The 14,840-nt window shown below is 37.4% G+C and overlaps 1 protein-coding gene across 1 annotated transcript in view; it reads right to left on the bottom strand.

The window, feature by feature from the left end:
• Window positions 1–14,236, bottom strand: part of LOC128739736 (uncharacterized) — a 65,109-nt gene extending 50,873 nt beyond the window's left edge. Inside the window, exons 1-4 of the mRNA XM_053835232.1 lie at window positions 14,172–14,236; window positions 12,978–13,022; window positions 1,161–1,325; window positions 490–610 (exon numbers count right to left, since the gene is read on the bottom strand). Of these exons, the coding sequence (XP_053691207.1) occupies window positions 490–610; window positions 1,161–1,325; window positions 12,978–13,022; window positions 14,172–14,236 (396 nt within the window). The remainder of the gene's footprint in view (window positions 1–489; window positions 611–1,160; window positions 1,326–12,977; window positions 13,023–14,171) is intronic.
• Between the last annotated feature and the right edge of the window lie 604 nt (window positions 14,237–14,840).

The following is a 14,840-nucleotide window of genomic DNA, read 5'->3' as shown; positions in this document are numbered from 1 at the left end:
TGTCCGCATTCTTGCTTCTAGCGAATGGTGCTGCTGCTGCATGGTTGTTTGCTTTCCCTATTACATGCTTATACCCGTGAACGTGTTGGAATTAATAATGACGAGCCACTTCACTTTAGACTGCCTCGCTCCACTCCACATGTGGGATCTGGCAAAAACAACCCTTGTGTGTTCATCCCATCACCAAACCTAAGGTGTTTTATAATGTTTTTTTTGTGGTATAAATTATGTCTACTGAATGTAAGAAATGTTTAATTTGACTTTTTGACCATATGGTTTCTCCACTGTGCCGGTAGTGCGGTAATCGGGAGGTCACGTAATTGCTGTCTTCTTCCGTTTTGCGTTCGGAAATTGCTTCTGGTCGGTTAGTAAATCCTAGCGGCAGCATATTGGAGGTTTCACACTTTCTAAGCTACGTACCTATATACATAGCCTTCGATAGCTAGATATGACGCCGCCGCTATAAAATGGTTGGTTTTCGATATTTACCTGTAGCGGGGTTAGTACTTCCGGTTCGGCTCCCGCAGGCTTAGGCCAAATTTGTTGTAAGGCGATGACGGCTTCATTGCAGAACTTCAGACCCATAACTTCTTCATCCTCGCGTCCGTAACTAGGTGGAAATAGTGATGCAAGAAAAGTGATGGAAAGAAAATATAATTAAAATTAGTATAATTGAATTTTATGCGGCTGCGTTAATTGTTCACTGGGAGGGGTGGCTTCGTCTACGTAATTTTTAATTATCGAACTCGAACACTTGGCAACGATAATAATTTTTCGTCCACCTTTTTGTGGCTCTAACAGAGGAATTTCTACAAACATGTGCTTTGCCAAGTTGAAAAACAACCATGACTGAGTGCTTTTGCATTACCGCTATCGTCATCCTTTAATTTTTGAATTGATGCCTTATTTTTAACACATTAATTGGAAGCCTTATTTTTAACACATTTTTGGCGATAAAAGAGTTACTATTTTAGAATACTAACTATAATTTATTACATAATAATCATACAGTAGTTCACGTTACTAAATTGCAATTTCATTAAACGCTAATAAATGTGGCGTCTCCACCGAAACCAAAAAGAAAGAGGACACATAGTTATTTTTCTTGTTGTGACGGTAATCTCACCGTTGAACATTTTCTCTCATCTTGGTCCACTTACCGAAAGGTCAGCGTCAATTGGCCGTATATTTTGGCATCATTAATGATTTTCGAATCGATGTAGAGCACTCCTCTGAGGGGCTCGATGATTCCTTTTCGGGCTACCAGCTCCCGGCTGCCCAGGTACAGCGTCAGCAGCTGATTTGAAGACGTTTTCTTGTATACCCTGTAAAACGAAGCAAAACGAGAAAAAAATTAGAATGGATACGTCCATTCCAATCATAAAGGTTTTAGAATGTGAATCCGAAAAGATGTTTTTGTTTACGTCGTTTAAGTCGGACACTGGTTAATGATTTATTGATTTCTATTCTATCTATCTATCTATCTGATTAGACAAAAATATTCACAAATATCTAATGTGAGGTTGATCGACCTAACTATCGAAATGTCGAAACGGGTATGAAGATGAAAATAATACCATCCTTCTTTATTGATTGCGAAATAGTTTTACACGAAAATTTCCTATTGATTTGCTTGGAATCGAAAGTAGTAATTGAAAATTACTTATTTATTTATGTATTGATTTATTTACTTTTTTATGGGACTGTCAACTACTAGGGACTGTCCATTCTGTGAGAGTTGTAAACCTTGATACAGATAAATTATTGTTTCGTTTATTTAATGCCACTACACATGTAATTTGATGAATGTTTCTTATAGAATTATTTCTCAACTTTCCGATGGTGGTCTTAAAATTAGAATCGGTTGGGAGAACATGACGCGAACGGCGTTTTTTTATAAAATCCAACATGACGGCTAAATCCAAGATGGCCGCCAATTTGTTTCCACTTCGTTTATAAGCCCTATCTCTCCTCTTTACAAAACCGTGTCGTTTGTAGTTTGTTTCATAGCAAATTTTCGAAATAACAATAATTATATGAAAATTTTGAACCTTGCTACAAATAACTGGTTGTTTTATTCAGCTAATGCCATTGCACACCTAATTTTATGAATGCTTCTTTTGGAATTTTTTATCAGCTTTCAAATGGTGGTCTTAAAATGAAAATCGGTCGGGGGGCTTATGGTGAAAACGGTGATTTTTTGATGAAATCCAATATGGCGACCAAATCCAAGAAGGCCGCTAATTTTTTTTTACTCCATTTGAAAGCTCTGTTCTTCTTATTTACAGAACCGGGCCATTTGTTAGTTGTTTCATGGCAAATTTATGTAATATCACATAATATAGATCTCAAAGTTTGCTCAAAATTCAACTTTTTTGAAACTGTTAGGTACCTTGGCGAACGAGGGGTCCACTATTTCGAGGTATTAAACATGTAATTCTTATTTTTCAACCATTTTCAACCAATTAAGTGCAAAAGTTCCAATTTTTGAAGACCTCGTGTCAGTAGTGGCCCCGTTTCAGCGAGAATTACTCAACGGTATTTTTTACAATTTTCGGAGGGAACGGTAAAAGAAAATCTTTCTCCTACCGTTCCCTCCGAAAATTGTAAAAAATACTGTTATAGAAACTTATTTGGTGAATTTTTCAGCAGTAGTGCGAAAACTAGCGCAGGGTCGAAAAACTAGATCCCTATTTATGTGAAAATAAATTAGGGGTGTTTTGATATACCGTTTTAAATTGCAAAAAAATTATGATGTTGACAAATTAGATAAAACTGATAACATCATTTAATTGCGCGGCCAAAAGCCCATAGAAAAAGTATAGTGGTATGTTTTGATATCAAACTGTTTTAGAGATATTTAAACCCGAAAGTGAAAAAGGAAGTAGCGCCACTGCTAGGGGGGTTGATCAATCGGTGCAAAACTTTGGGAAATTGGTTGTGGGGTCAGAATCAATAATTATGCCAACTTTAATTGGAATCGCTGATGGTCGAAGCCAATCTTTCCGCTGTTTGTGTTCACTTGAGATGGAATGACCCATATACTGTTGAATTCGTACTGTTGAACTCGTACTTGATAGCAAGTTTCTGATAGAATACGTATGTATGGGGCGGAACAGGATTGGATAGTATTAATACGACGAGATAGTTTTTTTTAACATTGTCAGTCATTGCAAAAACTGAGCGCCCAATGAAGAATTATTTGAATTTTGATAAAGCCAAACTATTCTATTGAACGGAACAAATACAGTGGTAGTGAATGGCAGTGGCTCGGAAACTTAAGATTTTATGATAAGAATAAACGACTAGTAATATTTTAAGTTTTTTGGAAACATGGCAAGACAATTTGTTTCTTTTCTTCTCATTTTTCTCATTTTCATTTTTTCTCATAGTTCAGTGTCGTGAATAAATTTTTTCTCTAATATGCAAGGTTTTATCATAAAACGCTGTATATAAGTCCTATGTAAAGGCCCAAACACAATGCATACGGATTTTAGTACGTTGCGGATATTTGACAGAAAACCCATGGAAAAACTGTCAAGTTGCCGCAACGTAGTAAAATCCGTATGCATTGTGTCTGGGCCTTAAGTCCTATGTCAACCATGTGATCAGATTTGGAAGACAACCCTAATGATCTTTTTTCATGCTTTTCATTTCATACGCAATCTTTTACGATAATAGAGCGTTATAATTTTCTTTTTAATAACTGCGACAACTTTCGACTACCGAGCTTGTCTCCAGCGACCTGTAGACACGTTTGCAAATAGTTGCCAATCCGTTTATCGTTCTAAAATTTTTCTTTAGACAAACCTGTAAGGTACCCCGGGGCAAGTGGGAATACGGTGTAAGTGGGAACGACGCTCATGACTCTCTTCAACCTTATTTTCTCCAACTGAACCTTTCTAGAAATGGAAGATGCAACTCCAACGCATACATCAAAATTATAGTTTAATTATAATTAGCTTTCAAAACATCAAAATTGAACTTTTAAATTGGGCGTCATTTTCAATTTGCGTTGAACGTTGGACGCACCTTTCTATAAATGATATTTATAGAACAGTTTGGTCACATTCTGAAGATTCATAAACGATGTTATTTGACTCTGGGAAGGCAGAGTAGATAAAATTAAGCAAATCTGCAACTAGATGTGAAACAATAAAGCGGTGTAGATTACACAGTCGAATAAACTCTAATTATGCAATTTTTAGGTCCCACTTGCCCCGGGGTACCTTATATTCCTTTGCCGGTTGATGAATGTGATGAATGCGCTTCCGCGCTGTTATATAGTAGATCAGGTAATGAAAAAAGTTTACTGAACAGTTGTAAACAAAAACTGTCTTAGTTTAGAAGTCTGTTTGAACTGAACTTTTTTACACGTGCAAGAGAAAAGTAATTCTCAAATGTCAGACATTTTTAAGGATTTTAATTTAAGGATTCGAGTGAGCTCACTGACGAGAAATTCCACTATACTTTTTACTACCAGCAGGGGGTTCGCATTGATGAAACCTTCAGCGAGAGTTACAGTTTAATTTCAGGCTTGTAGAATTACCCGCACGTATGAATGCAATATATTTGCGACAATTTGAATGCAAAAGATCTATAATCAGAAGAAGCTTATTGGCTAGAACGCCGCCGGATGGTGTATGAAAAATAATGATGATTGTTTGGACCATCATAACACCCCCTTATAATATACCAGTCTACAATACAGTTTTTAAACACAAACAAAGAACACTTCAACAGGAATTTCGTTCTAAGGAGATTAGCCTTTTGTTCTTTAAACAGGCCCGTCAATCACATTCCAGTGGCTATTAAAATTTCTGTTAGTTTTTCTCTTCTTTCTGAGAATGACGATTTTGTACAAATATTGGGTTACAGCTTTTTTTATCGTTTCATAACTGACGGTAAAAATAATTACTTTCCAGTTTTGGGAATTGCCATCCGCCTCTTGTTTCATAGACGAATTTATGATTCACAACCGTTTGAACGTTTGAATGAAAAGCTCAACGGTAAATGAGAAGGGAGCATCAACAGCACCGTGTGGCACTGAAAGCTTTCAATCGGGGTCATTGGTTTTATATTGGGGAAACAATATCCGTGAAACGGAGACAGATCCCCGGTGAATTTGTTCGTTCGCTTGCCAAGCATCGGCAAGCTGATATAATTTCCGACGGAAGATTCAATTATTCATCACATGAAACAATGCGCCACGTGGTAGCGTGGCGTGGCGGTGTTTCTTTTGTTGAAATTTCTTGAACTGAGGTGCCAGTACTGCTTTCATTTTTCATGAAGTTCTATGTAATATTTTATTTACAGTAAATGTAAAACAACTAAGAAATCTGATATTAAGAGATTTTTATGTTAAATGTTTCAATTTTTTTCAAACACAATCACTATTTTGCCCCACAGCATGTTTTTATTTTGTCAGAATGGTAGGAAAGTAGGTGACAGAAGACAATTTCCAGTTTCCAGGAAAGATGACTGAGCTTGAGCATTGGAGGTAAAAAGCGCGAGTTTTGCTTCACATACACTAGAAACATATAATATTCATGGAAACATGGAACGAGCAGCGGCTACGAATGGGAAAATGCTATTGCCAGTAAAGGGTTTAGGGTGAGGTGAACGATAAAATAGGTGCTCGGGGAGTGATATAAGTAGTTTGTATCGTATCTCGAAAAGCATGCAGAGAAAGGAGGATTCTATTCCATTGAGTGGAATACTTCTTTTTTATCCATATTTTAAGTTTTACAACCCAAATGTTCGGGATCTTTCACTATTTACGACATTGTGTGTTTCTTTAAATAATCTATGCTTTTATCTGTTTGACGATACGTTGATGTTTTTTTTCCTGTGTGGACTCATCACTGCGACCAGTATAGTTGATCTATTGTGATATCGCCCGGATGTTTGCTGTATGATCTGCACTGCATTTCTTTTTGCTATAAACGCTATTGAATGAGCGATATGCTAATTAAATTTTATGCGTGCTTGTGTGTATTGTGGTTTACCCTTCCTTCAAAGTTTGATCTACTTTACCCACTTATTCCTCGCTGCCTATCCCATATTATAGCCGTCCCTGACGAGGACTGATTCGCTCCTCTGACCAGTACACCCCCCATGTTGATGGCTAAATACCTATACTTTGAAATGTGTAAGTATGTAAATCTTTCAATGATATGCTCTAGTAAGACATAGCAATGTATCAATAATACTGAAAACATCGCTTCGATGGTACAACCAAAAACCACGAAGCCACAATAAGCACCGATATATGTAGTTCGCAAATTCCCCCGGAGTTAATGTTATTCTCATATGCTACGAAACAGTATCGACAGCATTATAGATATAGAATACTTTAACTAAATATATAAATAACGTTTAATACTGATTTGCTAAGTAATAAAAATCTTTTAATTAGATTTTAGCTCAGAGAACAACCCAGATTCTTCTGTGATTGTATGTATGCTCTTCATCTAGAATATGGTTTATTGATAAATTATCATTAACATATTGGATTGCTCATATCCTGGCTGCTCCCGTCGGTGGTTCGCTATTTATAGATGCGCTAGCCTAATGGCATTATCGATGTTTGATACAAATTGCTAGCACATTCCCATATCGTCATCTCCGTTGGTCGTTTAGTAGACCAGCCTCATAGTGGTGTGCAAGGCAGTGATAACTAATAATACGATAATGCATTGAAAGCTCACGCATATTTGAACATGTGGTGGAAGTACACATAGTGCTCGATATTATTGCTTCACAGACAAGGGGAAATAATACTGGAAGCGGAAATGGCAACTGTTTTTTTTTATTCGACAGCCTATACTCCCACGTACCGTTCTTTCACAATCCAACTAACCTCCTACAGTCTCTACAAACCGATATTCGAACATTAGGCGATTGGATTGTTAGCTCAGCATTGTAACTCGAGAGTTACGGTGGCAGCTTACTACCGAGAAGCTAAAGCATCACTTTTACGTAGTTGATTGTAAATGTATGTTTGCGAGATTGCTTGTTGACTGATAGCGCCAGAGCCCATAATTATAGTGACGAGTGAACGACAGTCCACGGAATAGTTAAATGTACAGACAGTAGAATAACGAGAGTTTATTTATGCTGTAATTTGTCTAGCAAACAGTCGTTTAATCTGCTGATTAGCAAAGTAAACTTGGACCGGTGTGTTCCGGCTGCTCCATGTAAACTAGTCAGCACCCGGAACGAGGCAAACTAAGCCGTTGACAAACTAAGTTGTGCGTATCATACCGAGTATGGAACACCAACAGACAGAGTCCTCGAGACGGGAAGACTGCCACGACGGGACGTGACTTGGATTTTAGTAGGAAGCCACATTGGAAAAACAGTGCTATTTTCCACGGCAAGGTGAATAATTGAAGCGATACGTTTAAACCTTGATTTGCGTAGCTGATTACAGGTAGATACTTCTGTGAACCTACAGATCAGAATGATATAATGAAGATGCCCTAACATTTATACTCTTGTTAATATTTACATTTAAACGCTTGTTATGAAAAGAGCATTTTTCAGAACTTAACTAATAATAAAACCAATGTTTAAAACAATCACATCGTATCATCTCTCTTCAAATTAACAGGCTTAAAATTACCCCGTCGGTGGGCCTGTTGCCCGAAACCGGTCGGTAAAAGATCAACATATTTTTTTATGATTGTAAGAACGATACGTGTTGTGCTCCATGTTAATAGTAATAGTTTAAAACATCACTCTAGGCAAAAAAAAACAGCTGAAAAAAGTTTTTCACAAAATTTTCCACTACTCTATAGAAAGACGGAAAAACTATGTTCTAATTCTTAGAAATTTTTAACATATATTTTTGTTTGCGGCTCCTTTATTTTTCCTTTCCCAAACATTTATTTAATTTAAATAATCATATCTCAGGAATTAAACGTCACAGAATAAATATACTGATATGAAAATGTAAGTACCTAAATTGGGGAATACTGAGCACACTGTTGACGGACGGTATTCTGAACGCTCCAGTTTAACGTCTTATGTGTTAAAAAAGCTAAGATACAAATTTTGTATTTTATACTAAATAGTTTTCATTAAGCTATCATCTTTCGAAACCCTATACAAAATATACGTCAACATTCGCGTCCGACGAATCGGCCGATTTCAAACTAGTTCATTGTTTTTTTTACCAACGTTATTCATTTTCGTTGTATATTTATTTATTTGATAGTGTTGGAACGTGAATGTGATTAAAATTAGCTAAAAGCTCTTGTTTGTCTCTGGCCGAATTTTCGGTTACTTCGATCGACAGCGTTGTTTCTTCTATGACAGCATTTGGTAGAATTAATCATGTAATTTAGTGTAATTAAGGCTTGTTTGCGACAAAATCTGGACACCTCAATTTTGCAATAAAACAAATTTGTTAGAAGTTTAATTCATGAAATTTTTTTTTAATATTTATGTGTATATCGTTATGAATTATCAAACAAATTAACATTACTTATTTGGACTGCTTGAAAAATTGGCGAACTTTGGAGTTTACCCTTGCCATGAGGGTCAGTGCAGACTTGTTGGCAATCAATTTAGCTGCGTTTGTCCAAGATTTTCGAAATTTATCTATAGTTGTTGCTTGTTATTTGTGCTGGAACAGCTCTCTCTTCACCAAAGCCCAATACCGCTCGATGGGGCGTAACTAATATTCTTTCCCATTCCATAGCATTTGATAACGGGTGGCAACTAAAATTTTGGAATTTTTTCGCGGCCCTTATGCTCAACAACAAACGAGCTCAGAGAGAAATGAGAGTATGTAAGTGTAGAGTTCTGAATTGAGAGACTGGACAGTTAAGTGGATTCGCCTCCTTCGGTACAATATGGACTCCATTAGCACTATACCATTCCAAAACATCTTTGACGTAGTGACAGGATGCCAAATCAGGCCTAAAAAGCGAAGGTACATCATGGCTGTGTAGGAACGGTACCAATCGTTTCTGCAGGCATTGTTCACGGTATATTTCCTTGTTAACCGTTCCCGTAGTGATGTAACTTTTGCTTGCTCGACCTCAGCTGCACATGGCCTGGCATACTAAATATTTTTTGGGGAACTTGGCTTTTTTCTTTGTCCTAAAATGCTCTGCAACGCCATTCCGTTTCATGGCAGTGTAAAAAGACTTACCAGGAAGCTATTTAAAGTATTCTAGGACATACGTTTCATCGTCCATTATAACGCATGGAAACTTCGCTAAATATTTGCGATTAAGCTTACGAGCGCGTGTTTTGGCCGTCGTATTTTGCTTATCATTACGGTTTGGCACAGTCCTCGCCTTGAAAGACTTCATGCCTTGTCGTTGCTTAGAAGTGTGCACGGATGTTGTCGACATTTTTATTTTACGAGTAATGGTACGTACAGAAGGATCTTGTCTCCTCCGTAATATTTGTTTTACCTTCGCATCCTTGTGGTGGTTCCTCAGATCCGTTTTTGTTCCACTTCCCTTCTTCCTAGCTGTTGTCAAGCGAGTATCGAACGATTTTAAAACACTGTGAATAGTTCTTGGAGGAAATCCAAGCTTTTTGGCAAGTTTTCTTAACAAGATATCCGGATTTTCATAGCGACCGCACACAATTGCTTTTCGCACCTGCTCTTCTTTCGACGCCATTTTACGCTGAGCGCTTGTAATATAAACAAGTGTTATATGTTCAGAAAGAACAGACATACGTCTATCACTCTGCAAAACATTTCACTCATTGTTAATGTATTTCCGAAGCTGTGTGTGTTTAGGGGTGTCCAAATTTTGTCGCGAACAAGCCTTATAACATTTTATAATTTGAATTGGTTTCATTATTATTATCGTTGTTCGTCGGATAAATATTACTTTTACGGCAGCACAACATGAACTCACGAATCACGAATAAGCAATTTATAGACGTAACAGCGTACGATATCTGATAGCATGAATCCGAGTAAAAATAGTCGAAGATCTGAACTAATCGCCAAGTGACATCGCGCGCGTTTCAATGAAACCACACCGAATCCACGCATAGCTTCCGTCGATAGATCATATCGTTCATTAAGATGAATCCTGATCTATTCCTCTTCTACTCACAAAAATTCCTCTTCCGAAATGCAGAGGATTCCCTGGTCTATAGTACTCAACAATTATTGGACTAATATTCTTTCCCATTCCATCGCATTTGATAACGGGTGGCAACTAAAATTTTGGAATTTTTTCGCGGCCCTTATGCTCAACAACAAACGAGCTCAGAGAGAAATGAGAGTATGTAAGTGTAGAGTTCTGAATTGAGAGACTGACCATGTCACTCAAAAACTCGCATCATTAAACCAACGACATTCACTGATTATGTAAAACGTGTTTCGCTGGTTTAATGATGACAAGTTCTCGCGAGTTACTGAGTTGCCATGGCCAGTCTCTCAATTCAGAACTCTATGCAAGTGTTAGCTTTCTCTCTCCTCTTTTTGTTAATATTTTAGTTTTGTTTATGCTTGCCCAGTATTGCTAAAAATGGCGTCGAAACAAGAAGTATTTCGGAATCGCGTTGTATACTTCTCCGAACTGCAACAGAAATCTCGGCAAAAAAGTATACAGTACAACATTTAAAAAGCAAATATGTTGCGGCTTCGACTGTTTACCATATCCTAAGATGCCCAACAACTATTCGCAAGCAAGGTAGTGGAAGACCAGCCAAAATTATAGACGCAGAAGGACATCGTTCTCTTTCTCGTTTCTTCAACAACAAGCCCTCTGGTTTGGCTATCAATTAAGATGCACCACACGAATGTTTGAAGAAAATTTTGATCCCGTTTCTACAAAAACATCATGCAGATAGACTATACGTGTTTTGGCCGGATAAGAGCATCATCGCATTACGCCAAAAAAAAAAACGCGATCGTTCCTGAATACCCATTTGATCCCATTTTTACCCAAAAACCACGACCCGAAAAATCTGTCTCAGTGCGCCCAATCGAAGATTTCTTCGGGATTTTGAGGTCCTTGGTGTACAAAAATACCTGAAGAGCCACGAATTGCATACAGTTGATTGGTAGAATCAAGAGATGCATTCGCAAAGTTGACATGGCGGCCGTACAACGCTCCTGTTCCGACGTCAAACGAAAGCTTCGCCGAACAGCCGATTACAGACCGTTTCCAAATGTACACTAATTTTTTTTCAACAATGGATAATGTATCTAATTTCGGGAAACCAGATCTTCTTCATGTATCTTTGTATTTTTTGACAGCTTGAGAAAAAAATTTTAGTTGTCACCCGTTATAAGCGTCTCGAAAATGCAAAAACACAAAATTCGATTTTTCCAACTTTCCATAGTAGAAAATTTAATCATTTTTTTTATAACCTCAACAACTGATGAGTTCAAGGTTATATTAAGGCGGAAATGATTCTAAGAATCAGTTTTTCACCGAAAACACTTCTACATTTCATCAAAGGGACAGACCCGTTAATAACAGGAGCTATACTTGGTCTACTCTACCACACAGCAAATGAGTTTTTATTATCCAAATGAACACTTATTATCATAAAATAATTGTGTAATTATTACGGCAAGCGTAAATATCACCCTTTTGATCGTTAACCATCAACAGGACTACGTATTCATTATCGATTACATTGTCGGTGTCATTTTAAAGTTCAAAATTATTCAATGATTGAACAGGACAACAGGCTGTATAGAACTGTAAAATAATTGTATGATAAAAGAGTGCCAATTTCATCATTGTTCATTGCCTATAGATTGTTGACAACCGCATAGATAAACTGGGCTGCACAGAATGTTGTTGAAAATATACTACCGTCTGCCGGGGTGATATTGGGCCAAAAAGCATAGGTTTTTGTTCTCTAGCTTGTTATACACACAATTTAGCGATTACGTTGATTCAAAGCTTGCCAATATATACTTCAATGTTTAATTAACAACTGCCAGAAAGATGGTTTAGTTACAAAGAAAATTAAATAAAACAAACTTGCAGGTAGCAGCCAGGTAAAATCCCAGCAGCGAGCTGTCAATTATTTATGTTAATTTATTACGATAGATTGATGAATATTTGACAGCTCGCTGCTGGAATTTTATTTGCAAACTATTTACAAGATTTTTGCATTTCGCGTTTTTGATGCAATTTGCAATAAAATCTAATTCGAATGCGTCAACATGTGTGGATACTCTCCGAGATTCTGGTCAAGTTTCATTCTTTTTCTTTTTTTCTCTTGTTTAATCAGGGCTAAGCAATGCAAAGTGAAATAATTTTAAGGTTCAAACACGCACCATTGATTTTCGGAATTTCAAAAACAGTTTTTATGTTCAAAACAAAAAATATGTTTACGAAAATTTGTGATTGTGTTCTGACAGACACAAAGTACGAAATGAAAACAGTTTCATGAACATAATTTTTGTTTTGAATAAAAATGCTTTTGAGATCCCAGAATTCAATTACGTGTGTTTGAACCTTAATAAAGCATAACGACGGTCAATTGGCCTGTGCTGTGAAAGGTAAATTATTTTTTTACTGAAGAAATGTCGAAAGCTATATTGAAATCGGACATACTCGAAGAAGATTTTTCATTTTCCTGGCTGATTTCACCTGGCTGAACGGTCATTCAACTGTCAAGTTAACGACTGTAGCGCCTGACTCCACTACTTGGGAACCTCAGGGACGCCATTGGTATTGTACCACTGTTTGGTCGAATTTACATACATAAACAGAGACAGTTTGTCAAGTCGGGCCAGAAAAGCAATGAACCTTAACCTTCTTTTTTAATTTGTAGTCTTCCGGAGAACTCTACCGATCGGACGAAACTTCTTGTTTAGAATTTGTTTAAGAATTTAGGAAAATATAAATTTGTGTGAATATAACTTTTTGAAAACTAAAATATCAATGAAACGTCTTTGAACCTTAAATATCCTAATTGCAAAAGGTAGAGTACGAATTGTAAAGCAAAAATGTAAAGCATAGCGCTCTTACCTTTGCGATCCCATAGGGTCCACCTCGGAATCCCTTGAATATTTCCTGAGAATAAACATAGAACATAGGAGTAAACAATCATTAAATAGTTATTCCAATTGTTAGGTGTAAAACTACAACAAGACAATCAAAACAATACAGTTGAGTTCACTGTTTTGAAACATCGCCTCTCCGTGGCTCAAAGTTGAATTGCAAAAGAATAAAGAAGAACCGCAAAAAGTTTGTTATCCAAGCGAAACACCCACAATGCAATGATGAATTATTCTTTCAACGGTAAAGATTACTTTCATTAGACGCGAAACAAATGTAGGTGCTTTGTTCTTTGCCGGCGTAACTTTTCCGTTGCATCCTGTTTGTGCAAAGTGCAACATTGTGCGGATACAAACGGATGCAGACGGATGAGTTGCTGATAGTTTAAGTGAGGCATTTGACGCGAGAAACTTTTCTAGTTTACCACAATGTTGCGGCGGCGTGTTTATCGTCGTCTGCGATGAAAAACATTATTAGACAAAAGCGCAACAGAGAAGATGTATAGGTATACATTTATTTGGATGCCGGGCTCCGGTTGAGTGCGGTACGTTGCATGGTAAACTTTGAATGTAACAGGAAGGCGAGCATTCTTGATGGATTTTTATAATATTTACAAATTACAATGGAATACGTTGCGGGGGTTTACATATTGGAGCATGCTTTAAATTGTTCAGCTTAAGTTCCAGTGAAAGCAGCGGAAAGATAAATTCCACACGAGCTCAAGAATCAAGGCATTGATATTCAAGGCAGAAGAAGTAGAAAAATGTATGCCTAAGGCAAGCCAAGATGAATAACAAAGAATACGGGAGGTAGGTGTTGTTTAGATCTGTCCGAATTCTTCCATAACAAGTATCCTCTTCGATTATCACAGATGAAGCTCAATGGTTTGTAATATCATTATGTTATGCATAATTTAGTGTTTTAGTTATAGTTATGAGTACGACGAAATCTCGACAAAAGAAGCAAATTCAAGGTTGAGTTCATGTCAAGAAAGCTGCTTATTCAATTTTTTTGCTAGGTTCGAATAGACTCAATCTCCCATACATATGATATTGATTTGCAAACGCAACCTAGACTGGTCCCGGCATGAAAAACCAGAAACATTGTCTCTCATATAAGTGGAAAAGCTTGTTACCGCTCTACACACGCTTGCTTGGTACGTACCTTTCCTCCGATGTGGGTGATGGTGCTTTGCATATCTCCTGATCATCTTCTTTTTCCTTCAACATGCTTTCTTACGTTACTTCCGACGATCGCTGCTGGACTGAAAACGTTTAGCTGTTTTCTCTACCAAAAGCAAGCAACTATAAGCCTATCAAATTTCTTACAATCCTCACCGGCGGCGATGTGACATGCTTTGAAGTCCTTTCGCTGTAAGCTGTCAAACAAATGCGAATGATTTCACTATCACAAATTCACTGCTATGCGACGACTTTGGGTGGTGCGCTTCCGAAGCGGCCTCGATGGCGACTCGGTGTGACTCTTTCATGCGGAGATTGATGGCGAAACACTGTTTGCCTCGGGAACACAACTTGTGCCAGTGCAGGTTCGCCCGAACCGGGCGTTTCAATAGATTCAATTTCGGGTCTCTATGGAAGCAAAACTGATCCGTCACTCATGAATAATTCAATTAATTTGTGTGCAATTCACTTTTTGGAGCTAGATTCGGGGATTGTAGTTTGCTATTGTTGCTAAACACATTCGTTCATTCAAACAGTGCCATGCAAGTGTCGTTCTGAAATGTGAAAGATAAATCGTAGGTATTAGCTTCAATTTGACTGAATTGGGACGTTATAAATTGAACTGCATAAAAATGAATGATGTATCAAACAC

Source organism: Sabethes cyaneus, chromosome 3 (genome assembly GCF_943734655.1).
Source record: "Sabethes cyaneus chromosome 3, idSabCyanKW18_F2, whole genome shotgun sequence".
Classification (NCBI taxonomy): domain Eukaryota; kingdom Metazoa; phylum Arthropoda; class Insecta; order Diptera; family Culicidae; genus Sabethes; species Sabethes cyaneus.
This window is presented reverse-complemented; position numbering and strand designations above follow the sequence as displayed.